At 34.0% G+C, this 19,085-nt stretch overlaps 1 protein-coding gene and 2 non-coding genes across 3 annotated transcripts; all 3 read right to left on the reverse strand.

Annotated features, from left to right (window-relative positions):
- Positions 1-1,734: 1,734 nt before the first annotated feature.
- Positions 1,735-1,808, reverse strand: TRNAW-CCA (transfer RNA tryptophan (anticodon CCA)). Its single transcript has one exon. It is a non-coding gene; the product is annotated as a tRNA-Trp (tRNA).
- Positions 1,809-2,001: 193 nt separating this feature from the next.
- Positions 2,002-2,075, reverse strand: TRNAP-UGG (transfer RNA proline (anticodon UGG)). The gene has a single exon. It is a non-coding gene; the product is annotated as a tRNA-Pro (tRNA).
- A 1,490-nt stretch (positions 2,076-3,565) lies between these two features.
- On the reverse strand, positions 3,566-7,692 carry LOC148571183 (ATP-dependent Clp protease proteolytic subunit). The gene is made up of 3 exons (XM_088508990.1): positions 7,551-7,692; positions 6,465-6,758; positions 3,566-5,864 (listed from the first exon to the last, which is right to left on the reverse strand). The coding sequence occupies exons 1-3, from the start codon at positions 7,619-7,621 to the stop codon at positions 5,636-5,638; spliced, it is 594 nt and encodes a 197-aa protein (XP_088365116.1). The 5' UTR covers positions 7,622-7,692; the 3' UTR covers positions 3,566-5,635.
- Positions 7,693-19,085: the final 11,393 nt, after the last annotated feature.

Raw genomic sequence — 19,085 nt, forward strand, 5'->3', positions numbered from 1 at the left:
ACAACTAACATAAAAATATAGTTGAATCCCCATGACATGTATCAAAGACATTATTGCGCTAAATCTAGGTCGTTGCCCAAAAGCAACGCGTTGTATGGCTCGAGTACTATGTCAAATGAGCAAGAGCCGCTGCATCGGTGCCCGGATGTAGTGTTAAATGAGCAAGGGTTCTTGCATTTTTGTGAACGGACGAGGGTAAATAAGCTAGTTTACAAAGTAAAAGGTAAAGGTCGGAGCAATAGAAGGTTGAGATTTGGGACATATAACATAGAAACTCTAACAGAAAAGTCCATAGAGGTGGTGGATACCATGACAAGGAGGAAGATTAACATTATGTGCCTACAAGAAACAAAATGGGTTGGTGCGAAGGCTAGGGAGTTGGATACTTCTGGTTTTAAACTTTGGTATACAGGAAAGGTAAAGAACAGGAATGGGATTAGAATTATTATGGATAAGCAGTGGAAGAAAGACGTAGTGGATGTCAAGAGGGTGGGAGATCGGATCATCTCTATCAAACTTGTGGTGGAGGGAGGTGCTTTCCATGTGATTAGCGCCTATGCACCGCAAGTGAGTTCAGACGAACAACACAAGATAAGGTTTTGGGAGGATCTAAAGAGTTTGGTTCAAGATATACCTTCAGGAGATAAGATTTTCTTAGGAGGAGATTTAAATGGCCATGTTGGTAAAGAAGTGACTGGGTATGGGAGTATTCACGGAGGCCATAGTTTCGGGATGATCAATACCGAGGGTAAAACTATTTTGGACTTTTCCTCAACCCTTGATCTTCTCATCGCAAATACATGTTTTAAAAAGAGAGACGAACATCTTATAACCTATAAGAGTGGCATGACAAGCTCTCAAATCGACTTCTTCTTGTTGAGGAAAGTCGACAAGAAATTTTATATTAATTGTAAAATTATCCTGGGAGAGAGTTTGACAACACAACATAGAGTGCTCGTCATGGATTTTTGCATTGAGCAAAAGTTGAGAAAATGATATTATACGAAGAACCCAAGGACGAGGTGGTAGCGGATGAAAGGTGAGGAACAAAGAAGCTTCCTAAGATGGGTAGGAGAAGAAGCAAAGTGGGATGGGAATGGAAGCGCAGAAGAGATGTGGAGAGAGATGGCAGAAGTTATTAGATGAACAGTAAAAGAAAGCTTTGGTGAATCTAAAGGAATAGGACCAAGAGACAAGGAGTCCTGGTGGTGGAATGCGAGTGTACAAGAAAAGATAAAGATAAAAAGGGAGTGCTTTAAAGAGTGGTCTTTATGCCGCAACGCAGATAACTAGGAAAAATATAAGGCGGCTAAGAAAGAGACAAAAGTGGCTGTAAGTGAAGCAAGAACAAGAGCATATGAGGGTCTCTACCAGTCTTTGGGCACGAAAGAAGGAGAAAAAGGTATATATAGAATCGCAAAGTATAAAGGATATATATTACCTCCCCTTTTCCTTCCCTTTCAAACAAAAAAGAATGATTGAAGTTTTTCTATTTGGAATTGTGTTAGGACTAATCCCTATTACTTTGGCTGGATTATTCCTACTGCATATTTACAATACCGACGTGGTGATCAATTGGACCTTTGATTAATTAACATCTCGTTTGTTTAGTGATGTTTATTGACCTCCTATTTCTTTTCTTTGTTTTAACCACAATCCCCAGGAGGTCAAATTCAGCCTTTAAACTACTGTTTAATTATTTCATTGTCATTCTCAATATAACAAGAATGGAATCACGCTCTGTAGGATTTGAACCTACGACATCGGGTTTTGGAGACCCACGTTCTACCGAACTGAACTAAGAGCGCTTATTATTTATTTTTTTTTAATAACATAATAATATTATATTAATAAAATATTATTAAATTTTAAGTGACCCCAATACATCTTGCTTGCATATACCATATACTATATATAAATATTGATATATATGTATCTCCAATTTGAATCGGTCTCAATTGATCCCTTGTTACTTCTCCTACGATAAGTATTAGTTCGAGATAGGGATGACAGGATTTGAACCCGTGACATTTTGTACCCAAAACAAACGCGCTACCAAGCTGCGCTACATCCCTTTCAATTGGTTTCCTGTGTCATTGTAAAGAATCTTTGTCTTGTTTTCCACATTTTCTCCGTTGTATATATATTATATAATATAAAATAATATATAATATAATTAAGAATATAAAAATTCTTATATTCTAATCAGAAAAATTTTAATATAATAATCAAAGAAAGACTTCTTAAGTTAAGAAATAATTTAAATAATAATAAATAGGAAATTTCCCTAACATGGAAATCTATTTCATTTTTATGGAATGTTCGGGCAGAAATAGACCCCTTTTTATTAGAAAACAAAAAAGCTATCGAATGAATCGTTGTACATTTCAAATTTGAATTAAGAATTCGGCAGAAAATCCAAGTGGTTATTAACAAAATAACTATTTTTTGATAGTCCTATATAAAATTATGTATTAGAAATTGAAATAAAGAAAAAAGGAGGATTAAAAATGCGAGATCTTAAAACATATCTCTCCGTGGCACCAGTGGTAAGTACTCTATGGTTCGGAGCTTTAGCGGGTCTATTGATCGAAATCAATCGTTTTTTTCCGGATGCATTGATATTCCCCTTTTTTTAATTATAGTTACTGTCGCAGGAAGCGGTGAAGAGGATTCGAAATCGAAAAAAATATCGAAAATTCCTCCTATTTTTTTTTTAGAATTCGAATCGAATAGAATAAGTTAGAAAAGAGAAAGAATAAAAGAAAAGGTGGATTTGTCCTTCGCGAAACTCGAAATCTGGTACAGGCTTCAATGGAATTGAATGAATAATTCAATTCCATTCTTAATATTAAGAGAGTAAGACCGGAAATGGAAATAGAATAGTTAGGTTGGCGGCAACAATATCATTTAAGATACTTAAATGAAAACCAAAATACTGTACTGCGATTCGAAAAATTGTTTGAAATCCTTGTTTTGTTTGTATTACCTCAATTTTCCGGTAATATATTAATTGAAACGAAATTGGATTTAGAATTATCAACTTTTATTTCTTTGTCATTCCTTTCTTCGTCGAATACAAAAATAGATAGATAAGTGAATCCAAAATCAAAAGAAAAGGAGGTTCATGGCCAAGGGTAAAGATATCCGAGTAAGGGTTATTTTGGAATGTACCTGTTGTGCTCAAAAGAGTGTTAATAAGGAATCGACGGGTATTTCCAGATATATTACTCAAAAGAATCGACACAATACGCCCAGTCGATTAGAATTAAGAAAATTCTGTTCTTGTTGTTGCAAACATACGATTCATGCAGAGATAAAGAAATAGAAAGCAGAGATAAAGAAATAGAAAAAAGGATTGTTTGTGTGTCACCTTGCCAAACAAAGAATATGAAGAATGATACATATTCTAATATTTATATAGATGCATTTTCTAATTTATATATAATCTAATTTAGATTATATATAACATAATAGATAAAATAAATTTCATTGTATAAGTATACATAAAAAAACCCTTTTGTTAAGAAATAGAATTCTCGGGATAGGAATAAACAAATCATGGATAAATCTAAGCGACTCTTTCTTAAACCCAAACGATCTTTTCGTAGGCGTTTGCCCCCGATCCAATCGGGGGATCGAATTGATTATAAAAACATGAGTTTAATTAGTCGATTTATTAGTGAACAAGGAAAAATATTATCTAGACGGGTGAATAGATTGACCTTAAAACAACAACGATTAATTACGATTGCTATAAAACAAGCTCGTATTTTATCTTCGTTACCCTTTCTTAATAATGAAAAAAAGATTCTTAATAATGAAAAAAAATTTGAAAAAATTGAGTCAACCGCTAGAACTACTACTACCGGTTAAAAAAAAAATTAGAGTTATTGTTCAAGTGAATTCAAATTGGAATTGAAACACAAATCAAATGTGGATTGATGTTTTGTTCGAAAACGAAAACTATGACAATCAAATTTTGATTGTTGTCTTGTAAGAAAAAAGATAATCTATAACGAAGAATCAATCTTTTTTTTATTGAGCCGTGCTTGTTCATTTTGATGACTTTATCATATGAATTCTATTTTATCATACAAATCCCTACTCTACTACCTTCCCGGAGTTCATTCTCCGGGGAATTCTTATTTTATGTTATGATTTCGTTGGCAATCATAAGAAGGCAATTCCCCTTTAAGATACCCATTTGTGCTACTATTTTACGATTAAGAAGCAATTGCCCCTTGTACATATTATACAATAAATTACTATACCTATTGTATTGTTTTTTTTTATTCTTACCAATTATTGCATTTATTCGATGGATCCACAAACCGCGAAACCCTCTTTTTTTCCTATCTCTATCCCTATTAGCCGAAACCAACGCTTTGATTTTCTGTTGACTAATAGTTCGAGTAAGTCTTGAATGAGCCCCCCGAAAGCTTGATGTAAATAAACGAATTTTTGTCCTACGTTTCCGAGCTATATATCCTCGTTTAATTCTGGTCATTGAGTAAATGATACTTTGATGAATAACAATTCGATTTTTTTCTTTCAGTTATTCTTTTTTCCTGCCCAGTCTATTAATAACAAAAATGGATTCTTCCAATGTATAAAGTAAGAATTTCAATGGCTTTTGCTACTATAACCTTCCTGACCACCATTTTTTGCTTTTTATTTAAAAGCGTTTAACCTATCCATATGAAAGTGTATTGAATTGAGAAAAAACATAGTAAATAAAATAGAAATAGATAAAGAAATGGTGGGTTCCATCGTTTCTATGATTACTTTTTAAACGGCGAGATCCTCTCTATACACCGGAGCCCCTTCCCGGATTTCATTCATATTATTAACTTGTACAGTTCACACTCTTTGGCTCTACCCATGAAATATCCAGTAAAATAGGTCTTTCACAACGAAATCTAGCTATAAAGTAACGGTATTTAAGTATGCATATTAGCTGGGTAGCTGACCCTCGTAGTCCGTTCTTTCAAAAAGAAAAATAAGAGCATAATTTTTCCGCTATTTATTGAAAATAAAGGATTTCCCCCGCTTAATAGGTAAGCATTTGCTACCAATGGGGAAATTTGTCTCATCTTAAATTGTAAATTGAGGTGATTGGATTTCTACCAACCAAAAAACCATAAATTTGATACACAATAGAAGAATATATATAGATATCATTTTTTTTATTATCCATTTCTAAATTTTATAGATTTTTTTCAGTTAAGATAGTGAAGGGAAGAGCTCCATTCACTATCTTAACCGATACATCGATACTGGAAAATCTTTTTTCCTTTTTTGTCTTAGTCTATGATCTGAACGAGTCGCACATACACCCTAGTACAGGTTCCTCGGCGCTGAGGACATCCCCGAAGAGCGGGGGATTTTGTGACATTTCGGATTGGCTGTCTTGTGTTTCTAATAAGTTGTTTCATAGTTGGCATGGTGAGTCGTATACATACTGAGTTGGTTTAGATCAATCTTAACCCGATGTTTAAAAATCAGTTATAAACTAATTAATAGAAATTTTTTATATAAATATTATAAGTTATAAGAAATCCGATAAGATAATAAGAAGATTAGATGAATAAAAAAAAATAGAAAATCGTGCATTTGCGCGGAATCATTGCTGCTAATTCGCAACCGCGACAAGATCAACAATTCCGTGGGCTTGAGCTTCTGCTGCTGACATAAAAGCATCCCTTTCCATGTCTTCGGATACAAGCCATACAGGTTTGCCCGTTCTTTGTACATAAACTCTTGTGATAGTTTCGCGCAGCTTTAGTAGTTCTTCTGCTTCCAGGATAAATTCTCCCGTTTGTGCTTCATAAAAAGAACTAGCGGGTTGATGGATCATTACCCTAATGATATAACAAAATACTGGTTTCCTCTCTGCCGCACGATAAGGCGAGAGAGAGGAAAAAGATAGAATCGAACAACCGTACAGGCATCTTTTGCGGATTGCATACGGCTCTACTATGGAATTGATTTAGACCTTCCATCAAAGAAATAGAACATATACTAGGTCTATCAGACCCAGATCAGCATCAGTAAATGATCCAATAACCATCCTTCCTTTTTTGTTTGAAGTATTTATAAAATACTATGATGGTTCCGTTGCTTTATTATTTCGTCTGTTCTTCAGCAATCCCAAAGTGTCTTTTTTTTTTTCAAATAGTTAGAATATATATATATATATATATATTCTTGCATAACATAAATATTGTTTAAACCTTTCCGGTGTAAAAACCGAAAACTAAACAGTTTGTGACACTGAAATAGGCTTCCGATAGATCATATGAAATGGTAACTACGGGTTTTTTCATACTACTCTTTCGATACAGAATCAAATGGTTTTTGAGAAAAAATTAATATCGAACTCGAAGTGCCATGCTATTATTACTTAATATTTATTTGGCGAAGGCATAGTCTTCTTTTTTTTTTAAAGGACTCATTGGCGCCAAGCGTGAGGGAATGCTAGACGTTTGGTAATTTCTCCTCCTGCCAAAAGAAAAGATCCCATTGAAGCAGCTAATCCCATGCATACTGTCTGTACAGCGGGTCGTACAAATTGCATAGTATCATAAATTGCTATTCCGGGTATTACCCATCCGCCCGGAGAATTTATAAACAGATACAAATCTTTGTTCTCGTCCTCCATACTAAGATATATTATAAGGCCAATAAGTTGATTCGATATTTCACTATCAACCTCTTGGCCTAAAAAAAGGAGTCTTTCTCTATAAAGTCGGTTGATTAGGATAAGATTTTATCCTTTAAGAGCCGTACATGCATCTTTTGATGCATACGGTTCACAAAAGATCGCAAAAATAAATCAATGTGTAGATTTCAACCCCTTTTTTATTACTTTATGACTCTTTTCCAGAATGGACTTTTTAGAATTTCTAACGAAGGGAAAGGTCTTCTTCTTACAATTTTTTTTTCAATAAAGAGGACTTTTGAGCCCTTCTTTTATCCATACATATAGAATGTATTTAACTTTTTGAACTAACTCCTCATTGATGTATTGTTTTCATCGAGATCGAATCTAAATAAAATTAAATCACAATGTAATTTTCTTGTTTCTGAATGGGCTTCTTCAATTCTTTTCTTTTAGGTTTCTGTTCTACTCTGAGTAAAGATCTGCCCGATTCTTATTTGCACATATAGGACAAATACTGCAATACCACATCTTTTTGCTTTTGCTACGAACCCCCTGATTCTGAATTTCTTTTTTCACATATATGACATGCTAGAAGTAGTAATCCTTGGTATATTACCCAATTGGGTTTGTCTAAACAGAGCCTGGATGCTTCATTTTATTTATTGGTCCAGTCAAGACAACCATAAATAATTCAAAATTGAGAATACTAATTTGGATACCCCCTAAAAAACTAAAAGATCGATCTAATTGAACTTCATTACACTTCACGCTCCAGATTTTTGACGATTCAATCAATATTTTTCGGGGTGAAAGAGAGGATACCTCAATCGGTGGAGAAAACGGGGAAATCCCATATAACCCATATATATCTGACAAGTCGCACTATATGTCAACCCAAGATGCATCTTCCTCTCCAGGACTTCGAAAGGGAACTTTTGGAACACCAATAGGCATAAAATGGAAAACAAAAATGAAGTAATATATGTAACTTTGATGTGGAAACGTAAAGGTTTATTGTCTAAAAATTGATTTTTCTTTATTTTATCATATTGTATTTATAAATGATAAATAAAAAAAGGGGAGGTTGCTCCTATATGAGTGTTTTTATTCGTGAATGCAAACATATCTTTTTTTATCATTCAAAGAACCTGTTTGTAATAACTATCCCTTTTTTTTATTCATTTGGTCAACGTCCTCCCACACCACCATTGCGTATTGTTATTTATCGGATATAGAATAAAATAGATCCACTTCTTTTTGTTCCTACTGAATAGAATTGTTCCATTTTTCCTAAAAACCTAGAACAAATATAAATCCTTTACCAGATATAATCGACTGCAAAGGGGGTTCCATAGTATATTTTTTAGTATCTTTTTTCTAGTGCAATAAAGTTACATAGTGTCTATTTTTTGCTGAAAAAAAAAGAGAGGGGTATTCTCATGGGTTTGCCTTGGTATCGTGTTCATACTGTTGTATTAAATGATCCCGGCCGCTTACTTTCTGTCCATATAATGCATACGGCTCTGGTTGCTGGTTGGGCCGGTTCGATGGCTCTATATGAATTAGCAGTTTTTGATCCCTCTGATCCTGTTCTTGACCCAATGTGGAGACAGGGTATGTTTGTTATACCCTTCATGACTCGTTTAGGAATAACCAATTCGTGGGGCGGTTGGAGTATCACAGGAGGTACTACGCCGAATCCGGGTATTTGGAGTTATGAAGGTGTGGCTGGAGCACATATTGTGTTTTCGGGCTTGTGCTTTTTGGCGGCTATCTGGCATTGGGTCTATTGGGATCTAGAAATCTTTTGTGATGAACGTACAGGCAAACCCTCTTTGGATTTGCCAAAAATCTTTGGAATTCATTTATTTCTTGCAGGGGTGGCTTGTTTTGGTTTTGGCGCATTTCATGTAACAGGATTGTATGGTCCTGGGATATGGGTGTCCGATCCTTATGGCCTAACCGGAAGGGTTCAATCCGTAAATCCCGCATGGGGTGTAGAAGGTTTTGATCCTTTTGTTCCGGGGGGAATAGCCTCTCATCATATTGCAGCAGGGACATTGGGCATATTGGCGGGCCTTTTCCATCTTAGTGTACGTCCACCCCAACGTCTATACAAAGGATTGCGTATGGGAAATATTGAAACCGTCCTTTCCAGTAGTATCGCTGCTGTATTTTTTGCAGCTTTTGTTGTTGCTGGAACTATGTGGTATGGTTCAGCAACAACTCCGATTGAATTATTTGGCCCCACTCGTTATCAATGGGATCAGGGATACTTCCAACAAGAAATATATCGACGAGTTAGTGCTGGGCTAGCCGAAAATCAAAGTTTATCAGAAGCTTGGTCTAAAATTCCCGAAAAATTAGCTTTTTATGATTACATCGGCAATAATCCGGCAAAAGGGGGCTTATTTAGAGCGGGCTCAATGGATAATGGAGATGGAATAGCCGTCGGTTGGTTAGGACATCCTATCTTTAGAGATAAAGAGGGGCGTGAACTTTTTGTAAGGCGTATGCCTACTTTTTTTGAGACATTTCCAGTTGTTTTGATAGACGGAGACGGAATTGTTAGAGCCGATGTTCCTTTTCGAAGAGCAGAATCGAAGTATAGTGTTGAACAAGTAGGTGTAACTGTTGAGTTCTATGGTGGCGAACTCAACGGAGTCAGTTATAGTGATCCCGCTACTGTGAAAAAATATGCTAGACGTGCTCAATTGGGTGAAATTTTTGAATTAGATCGTGCCACTTTGAAATCAGATGGTGTTTTTCGTAGCAGTCCAAGGGGTTGGTTTACTTTTGGACATGCTTCGTTTGCTCTTCTCTTCTTTTTCGGGCACATTTGGCATGGTGCTAGAACTTTGTTCCGAGATGTTTTTGCTGGCATCGACCCCGATTTGGATGCTCAAGTAGAATTTGGAGCATTCCAAAAACTGGGCGATCCGACTACAAGAAGGCAAATAGTCTGATTCGGATAGAACGTTATTTTTTTTTGTTGTTTCTTTTTGACTATACTTTTGTTTGGGGTGATTTAAATTAAATCATAGGGAATTTGATTAATCTTGATTTGAATGATTGTATTTTTTTACTCTAATCTAATAAACAGGTATGAAAGCTATAATTGTAAACCAGGATGAAATCTATGGAAGCATTGGTTTATACATTCCTCTTAGTCTCAACTTTAGGAATAATTTTTTTTGCTATCTTTTTTAGAGAACCCCCTAAAGTTCCAACTAAAAAGACGAAATGATTTTTCATTATCTCGATTGAAGTAATGAGCCCCAATATTGGTATATTGGGAGCTCATTACTTCAACTAGTCTCCGTGTTCTTCGAATGGATCTCTTAGTTGTTGAGAGGGTTGCCCAAAAGCAGTATATAAAGCATACCCAGTAAAACTTACAAGTAAACCAGATATAGAGATAGCAACTAGGGTTGCTGTTTCCATTTTTCTCAAATTTCAAGACCACAATGAATCTATAGGATAAAATCCTATATTTACAGTGAAATGGTATACAAAGTCAACAGATCTCAATGAATAAAAAATAGGATTTATGGCTACACAAACCGTTGAGAGTAGTTCTAGATCTGGTCCAAGACGAACTACTGTAGGGGCTTTATTGAAACCGTTGAATTCAGAATATGGTAAAGTAGCTCCGGGGTGGGGAACTACTCCTTTAATGGGTGTTGCAATGGCTTTATTTGCTATATTTCTATCTATTATTTTAGAAATTTATAATTCGTCCATTTTACTGGACGGAATTTCTATGAATTAGATTCATAAGAACCGACTAACTATCTTTTTTATTTATATCTTTTTTTAAATAAAAGGGGTAAATTTACCCATTTTGGTTTTTTATTTCTAGCCCAGTTCATTTTGAATTTGGTAGTTTGACCGTGGAATTTCGTTCTTTCTTTATTTCCGGAATATGAGTGTGTGACTTGTTCTAATTGATCTTATTGCAAATACAGAACAAAAATAAAGGATCTGTCATCTTGATAGAGATGGTTTTACCCCGTCAGATATTATTTTCTAGTATCTGGAGCACGGAATATATAAAATAGATTTTATAAAGTATTAGAACTATGATTCATACTTAATATTTCGACCTCGCAACCGGACTTTAATAAATCTTTATTAGAAGATACGTAAGTTAGAATAAATAAAAAAATTTTGATTCTTTCAAATAAAATTGCCACTGTTTGTCTTTTTTTTTATCAAAGCAAAAAAATGTCTTTTGATTTCTTTTTTCATTCTATCCTATCTATTTCTTGAATAAGTGATAATCCAGCAGTTCTTACTCAGGGAATTTTTGGACATTAAAGGTTTTTTTGAATCATTGTGGTTCTGGTATGAATCTGAGGTTTTGTTTAATTGTTCATAGGGTCTTAACAAGAGAATTCTTATCAATACTAATAATAAAGAAGACGGCACTAAAAAAGTCGCATTCTACAAAAAAATCAAAGAAAAAATGAAGTAAATAGAATATTCAAGAGGCCTGTAAAGATCAAGATAAAGAAAGACGAGTGCGCCGACTTGAGATTTTGGCATTATAACCCTGCACAGATCAATTTAAGGATTTATATATTTTTCTTATCTTCAAATAAGATTTGGAATAATAGGATTAAATTAAGAAGTTTAAAACTTTTTATTATTTAACATATCCGTTTCCGTTACAACCAGTATTGGGTTTTTCTGTTTGAGCCGTACGAGATGAAATTCTCATATACGGTTCTCAGAGGGGGAGTTCCTTTGGTTTACCTATCTCAATAAAGTCTATGATTGGTTCGAAGAACGTCTTGAGATTCAGGCGATTGCCGATGATATAACTAGTAAATATGTCCCTCCTCATGTCAACATATTCTATTGTTTAGGAGGAATTACACTTACTTGCTTTTTAGTCCAAGTAGCAACGGGGTTTGCTATGACCTTTTATTATCGTCCGACCGTTACTGAGGCTTTTGCTTCGGTTCAATATATAATGACTGAGGCTAACTTTGGTTGGTTAATCCGATCTGTTCATCGATGGTCGGCAAGTATGATGGTTTTAATGATGATCCTGCACGTATTTCGTGTGTATCTTACCGGCGGTTTTAAAAAACCTCGTGAATTGACGTGGGTTACGGGCGTTGTTTTGGCTGTATTGACCGCATCTTTTGGTGTAACTGGTTATTCCTTACCTTGGGACCAAATTGGTTATTGGGCAGTCAAAATTGTAACAGGAGTACCCGAAGCTATTCCCGGAATAGGATCTTCTGTCGTGGAATTATTAAGGGGAAGTGCTAGTGTAGGACAATCTACCTTGACTCGTTTTTATAGTTTACATACTTTTGTATTACCTCTTCTTACTGCTGTATTTATGTTAATGCACTTTCCAATGATACGTAAGCAAGGCATCTCCGGTCCTTTATAGAGAATATGGATCCTAGATATTTCTAATCAATCATTTTTTATTTTGGGGAGGAACAAAAGTATTTCATTGCTACAAATATGGATTATTAAAAAAAATAAGACATGTATTTGGATATTTCCCTGCAACTTAAGACTTAACAAAATTAGCGTCTTATTTTTTTATTTGACATACACGAATAGTTGAGGGGGATTCTCCGAAGAAAAAACGGATTATGGGAGTGTGTGACTTGAACTATTGATTGGATCGCGCAGATGGATGACTTTTTCATATCTGCCACATTTTAATTTGCAATAAAATGTGTCTCTTTGTTCCAACCACCGCGCAAGCCCCCCTACAGAGGATAGGCCGGTTCACTTGAAGAGATTCTTTTCTATGATCAGACTTGATCATGTCCTGGATGACCGGGCTTCGTAAGATCCACTAAAATAAGTGAAGTGGTCTAATACGGATTCCGTCTTATCGATTTCACTTAACTTAATAGTATTGAAATGCATTCATTTCCTATGCATTGACTCGATTTATGATACTATCGGAGTGAAACAAGTAGATCTAAAGAAGAACAGGGGTTAGATTCCATTAGTAACAAGTAAATCCTTTAGTAAATGTATGTTAAAAAGTCCCGATATCTTTTTTTGAGGGGGGCAAAAATATCAAGGTCTGAGATGACCCAGAAAGCACTATCAATTTAAGAAAGCCTACTTGGGTATTGAGCATTTACAAATAAGAAATGAGTTTTTCACAATAGATAGTTGTGTAACTCCGTAAAACAGAATCGAGTCCATTTTCTTACATATAAACTTTTCTATAGGTATACTCGGTTCGTTTGATTGATGCTCGAGCCGGATGATGAAAAATTATCATGTCCGGTTCTTTCGGAGGATGGATCAATAAGAATTCACCTATCCCAATAACAAAAAAACCTGACTTGAATGATCCTGTATTAAGAGCGAAATTGGCTAAAGGAATGGGTCATAATTATTATGGAGAACCCGCATGGCCAAACGATCTTTTATATATTTTTCCCGTAGTTATTCTAGGTACTATTGCCTGTAACGTAGGTTTAGCAGTTTTAGAACCATCAATGATTGGGGAACCCGCGGATCCATTTGCAACTCCTTTGGAAATATTGCCGGAATGGTATTTCTTTCCTGTATTTCAAATACTTCGTACAGTGCCCAATAAGTTATTGGGCGTTCTTTTAATGGTTTCGGTACCCGCGGGATTATTAACAGTACCCTTTTTGGAGAATGTTAATAAATTCCAAAACCCATTTCGTCGTCCAGTATCAACAACCATCTTTTTGATTGGTACTGCAGTAGCCCTTTGGTTGGGTGTTGGAGCAACATTACCTATTGAGAAATCCCTAACTTTAGGTCTCTTTTAAATTGATTCACTTGTGAATTAAAATCTCATATATATTGGGTATCTAGGGAGAATTCACTTTGAAAGGACTAATCCCTAGATACATCTTTGAACCTACTCTCAGTATGTAGATTTTTTCTAAATTTTTCTAAAGATAAAGATTCAAATTCCATATTTTCATCTTTTTTTTCTTTCTTTTTTATAAAAAAGAAAGAAAAAAAAGATGAAAAAAACCTAATGGATTTCCAATTTATGCAAAATGCTTTTCTTTCAATTTCGAATTTCTAAAATGTCCAAGATATGTTTTACATCTTCTATCCGAAAATCTTCTATTTTCATAAGGTTTTCGTGACTGGTATTAAAAAGGTCCAATAATGTATGTATATTGGACCTTTTGAGACAATTATAGATCCTGGGAGGCAATTCTAATTGGTCAATAAAAAAAGATTTTAATTCTATCTCTTTTTTGTTTTTTCTTAGTTTAGCCAATGTATCATGAAAAGTGAAACCGGGTAAAGTAACTTTGTGTTGATTTTTTTCTAATTTCAAGTTTTCTTCTCCCGCATGTAAAAAAGGAATAAATAGGTCAATCAAATTACGGGAGGCTTCATAAAGCGCTTCTTTAGGAGTTAAACTCCCATTTGTCCATATTTCGAGAAAGAGTATTTCTTGTTTTTCATTCCCATTCACATAAGAATGAATACTATGATTTGCGTTTCGAACAGGCATGAATACTGCATCTATAGGATAACTTCCGTCTTGAAAGTTTTTTAGTCTTTTTATACAATATCCGCGATTCCTCTCGATTTGTAATCTAATACACAAATTAATGGGTTCTATTAGGTTAGCTATATGTTGCGTATTATCAACAATTTCCACAGAAGGTGGTAAAATGATGTCTTGAGCAGTTACATATCCGGGACCCTTGATACAAATAGATGCGTCTCGAGTCCCATACAGATTACTTCTCAATACTATTTCTTTCAAATTCATTAAAATTTCATGTACTGATTCTTGAATACCTACTATGGTCGAATATTCATGTGGTATTTTCTCAGATTTTGCACGTGTGATACATGTTCCCTCTATTTCTCCAAGCAAAACTCTTCGCATCGCAATGCCTATTGTATCAGCTTGGCCTTTCATAAGTGGAGACAGAATAAAGCGTCCTTACTGTCTACTCTTGATTCAACACACTTCCACTGTAGTGTTCGAGTAGATACTCTAATTTTCTCTCGAACCATAGTAATCAATTCTTTTTTTCAAATCCTTGAATTGTTTATTTCTCTTGTCTTGAAATTTATTCTATGTTTTCTATGTTTATCTTTTGTTTTACATTACACACGTCGTTTTTTAGGGGACCTACACCCATTATGTGGCATAGGGGTTACATCCCGTATAAAATTTAAGAGTATGCCACTTCTACGAATAGCTCTTAATGCCGCATCTCTTCCGAGACCGGGACCCTTTATCATGACTTCTGCTCGTTGCATGCCTTGATTCGCTACTGTTCGAATAACATTTCCTGCTGCGGTTTGGGCGGCAAATGGTGTTCCCCTTCGCGTACCTTTGAATCCACAAGTACCTGCGGAGGACCACGAAATTACCCGACCCCGTACATCGGTAACAGTGACAATGGTATTGTTGAAACTAGCTTGAACATGAATAACGCCCTTTGGTATTTTACGAGCATGTTTACGTGAACCAATACGTCCATTTTTACGCGAACCAATTTTGGGTATAGGTTTTGCCATATCTTATTATCTTTTTATTATTTCATAATTATTATCTCATAACCTAAAAGGAAGTCTGAGATGTATGGATATATTCATTTCATGTCAAAAAAACAGATGTTTTACTATATTTCTTTTTTTTAATTAGAAACTAGAATTAATATTCTCAAAATTGGCATTCTATTTGTGTTAATATACAACTAACAAAAATCGAATTTCCAATTTTAGATCCCCAAAATCTCTCTATCTAATATCTCTTTTTTATATTGTATTCTATTAGAATAGTTCTAATCTATATATATATAATCATTGATATATATTATATATATAAGAAAATTTCGAAATATTCGAAATAGAATTTCTATATTCATTCAATAATTTGAAATTTTCACATATTCAAAAATATTAATATATAATCAATATTACTATAAAATCATATCATATATAATAGAGAATATTATATAATTTCTAAGTTTTCATGTAAAAAAAAATTTGAATTTCAATATCTATATCTTTTTTTATTTTTTTTTTATTTGCGCACCCAGTCCTTTATAATTCAAAGCCCTCTCTTGTGGCTTTTGTGGAAATATTATCCTTATCCTTGTCTTTGTTTATGTCTTGGATTGGAACAAATTACTATAATTCTACCTCGTCTACGGATCAATCTACATTTTTCACAAATTTTACGAACAGAGGCCCGTATTTTCATATTTATCATTCCTTCAACTTAATCTCGGATCCATTTTAATGGAAGAAAATAAGGTTTCCTTCAATTTTGAACTTCTATTCTAATCGTACCCCTCAAAACCAATAATATTGAAGTTAAAAAAAAGTCTAATTAAAGAATTTATACTTGCATTTTTTATTTCTCTGTGGTAGAAATATATATAAAGAGTATGTTGAACCTTTTCAGAAATATAGCCTAGACTGATATTTTCATTATTTAAAATTGAAAATAAATGAACCAACCCCGAACATACCCCACAGGGGAAATTGATTCAGCAATATTGAATTAAACCCTCATGAATCCGTTTCTTTATAACAATTCCTGTTAAACCCATTTCACGCATTCATTAAGGTATGAGGAGTGATATGAGAGACTTGTGTTTTGTTTTATCTCTCTTTACTTTTTTACAAAAATTGATAGAATTTTTTCTATAATTCGGATATCAGAAAGATTACCATATATAACATAAAACTTCTCCGCCGATTCGTTCTAATCGAGCCTCTCGATCTGTCATTATACCTCTCGAAGTAGAAATAATGACAATTCCCATCCCCCCTAAAATTCTCGGAATTTGTTGATAATTAGAATAGATTCGTAGACCAGGAGTACTGATCCGTTTTAAATTCAAACGCGTTTTAGATGATCCTTTTCTATTTCTTCTATATGGTAGAGTTAAAACTAAAAAAAGATTTCCCCCTTCCCTATGTTTTCTCACGGTTTCAATAAAACCCTCTCGTAAAAGCATTTTAGCAATGTTTTCAGTAATGTTAGTAGATGGTATTAGAACCGTTCCTCTTCCATTCATGTCAGCATTTCGTATAGAGGTTATTATGTCGGCGATGGTGTCCTTACCCATAGGAAAATAAATGTTACCCTTTACTTACTTTTGATATAATCAGCATGCTCCGTGTTCTATATTTTCTAATATATATTAGAGTAATATAATTTGAAAATATTTTAGTTAAAATTAAAGAAAGATATCTAGTATATTTATATATCTTTAATAGAATATATCTTTAATAGAAAGATATCTATATAATATCTTATTTATATATTTCTTTTTATATTTCTATATTTATTTTTATACTTATTTTTATTCAAAAAGAATAATATATATTAAAAAAATAAAAAACGAAATCCAATTTTATTAATAATTAGATATATGTGTAAGACATAATTTATTAATTTATCTATTTCATTTTCATTAAATAATAAAATGTTTTTTCTTATAATACCTCAGGTGCTAATGAAACTATTTTAGTGAAATTTAACTGTCTCAATTCCCGGGCGATTGCGCCAAAAATTCGAGTTCCTTTTGGATTTCCCTCTTGATCAATGACAACCGCGGCATTATCATCATACTGTATTATCATGCCATTGCTACGTTTAAGTTCTTTACAAGTACGTACAATTACAGCTCTAATCACTTCTGATCTTTCTAAAGACATATTTGGTACCGCTTCCTTGATTACAGCAACAACAATGTCACCAATAGAAGCATATCGTCGATTACCTGCTCCTATGATTCGAATACACATCAATTGGCGGGCTCCGCTGTTATCGGCTACATTCAAATGGGTTTGAGGTTGAATCATATCATTCTTATTTTATCTGGTTTTTCAGTCCAAGGCTTGAAGTAAAAAAAAAATATTCTCTATTCAACAAAAGAAAGGAAAAATTGCCATGTTTTTTCCTCCAAAAGACCTCTTTCCTTTGGTTTTTATTATTTATTATCTTGAAATAATGAATTGAGTTCGGATAGGCATTTTTGATGCGGCTATTGAGATAGCCCTTTTGGCTATATTTTCTGCGACTCCGCCGATTTCATAAAGTATTCTACCGGGTTTAACGACAGCTACCCAATATTCGGGAGATCCCTTTCCCGAACCCATACGCGTTTCGGTTGGTCTTACTGTAACTGGTTTGTCTGGAAATATCCGTACCCATATTTGTCCACCTCGGCGGACATTTCGTGACATTGCCCGCCGACCTGCTTCTATTTGTCTAGATGTGATCCAAGCGGGTTCAAGTGCCTGAAGAGCATATCTTCCGAAGCAAATATGATTACCCCGATAGGATATTCCTTTCATTCTTCCTCTATGTTGCTTACGGAATCTGGTTCTTTTGGGGTTATAGTTGATGGTTGCTTAGAAATCCCATCGCTATTCCAGAACCGTACATGAGATTTTCACCTCATACGGCTCCTCGCGAATAAAACAATTACAAAAATGGATTTAACCAATACCAATAAAAAAATATACCGTATATACATATGTTTAATGAATAATTGAATCACGAGGTTTTTTTATTTTAATATTTCATAGGATTGATTGATCAATTGGAAATTAGTATATCTTGTTTTGATTTTTATATAGAACTAGACATTTATTAGAAGATTTGCCCCCCCTATATATAGTTAAATATATAACTAGATAATGTTGTTCTATTAGAGCATAAGATTCTAACAAATCCTTATTTTATTTATTTCTGGTGGTATTGGATTGGCTCAATTTCGAAATAAAAAAACAAAGATTTCGCGGGCGAATATTTACTCCTTATCCATTTTATTTTAGATGTAATCTAGGGTTATCCTGTGACTCTTCAAAAAAATGAATTGGTTCTTAGTTCGTTCCGCCATCCCTCCCGTCAAATGAATCTTAGGTATTCACGGTTTTCGTCGTTCCCATCGCTTCTCGATTGATGATTAGGTCTGGAATTCTACAATGGAGCCTCGCAAATACAATTCCAAATTATATATATATTTCTTTTTTCTTGAATCAACCTTCTCAGTTTTTATTGACTCGGTGCTCTTGATTTGTTTATTTTGGGAATATATATATCTATATATGGATTTAGTTAATGTTGATGCTTTATTACACTTCCCCTTTTTATGAGATAACCATAAGACCTTTACATATTCGAATTCTATATCATTGATATATCTTTTTTCTTTCTTTCACCCTTCATTTTTATCTGTATATTCTTATTGCTTTACAACTTATAATCAGATTCGTTTTTTTTTTTTTTTATCCAATATCTCAGTTGTTATAATTCTACTACCAAAATATGATATCTTGATTTTATTTCGATTTTTAGATTAATTCTTTAAATCCAGATAATGCGAAGCGATGAGTTGGTTAGTACTTAGTTATTAATGAATTCATCCTATAAGTCATTTATTTTATT

Source organism: Arachis ipaensis, chromosome B3 (genome assembly GCF_059453495.1).
Source record: "Arachis ipaensis isolate K30076 ecotype BB chromosome B3, ASM5945349v1, whole genome shotgun sequence".
NCBI classification, from domain to species: domain Eukaryota; kingdom Viridiplantae; phylum Streptophyta; class Magnoliopsida; order Fabales; family Fabaceae; genus Arachis; species Arachis ipaensis.

What these genes read in the sequence shown, in the direction of transcription:
- LOC148571183 (XM_088508990.1), bottom strand. Translation starts at nt 7,621, where the DNA reads ATGCCTATTGGTGTTCCAAAAGTTCCCTTTCGAAGTCCTGGAGAGGAA. An exon ending in GCATCTTGGGTTGACATATA is followed by an intron (nt 6,759 to 7,550) that starts GTGCGACTTGTC and finishes TCTTATCCTAAT; the next exon opens with CAACCGACTTTATAGAGAAA. An exon ending in CTAGCATTCCCTCACGCTTG is followed by an intron (nt 5,865 to 6,464) that starts GCGCCAATGAGT and finishes TTATATCATTAG; the next exon opens with GGTAATGATCCATCAACCCG.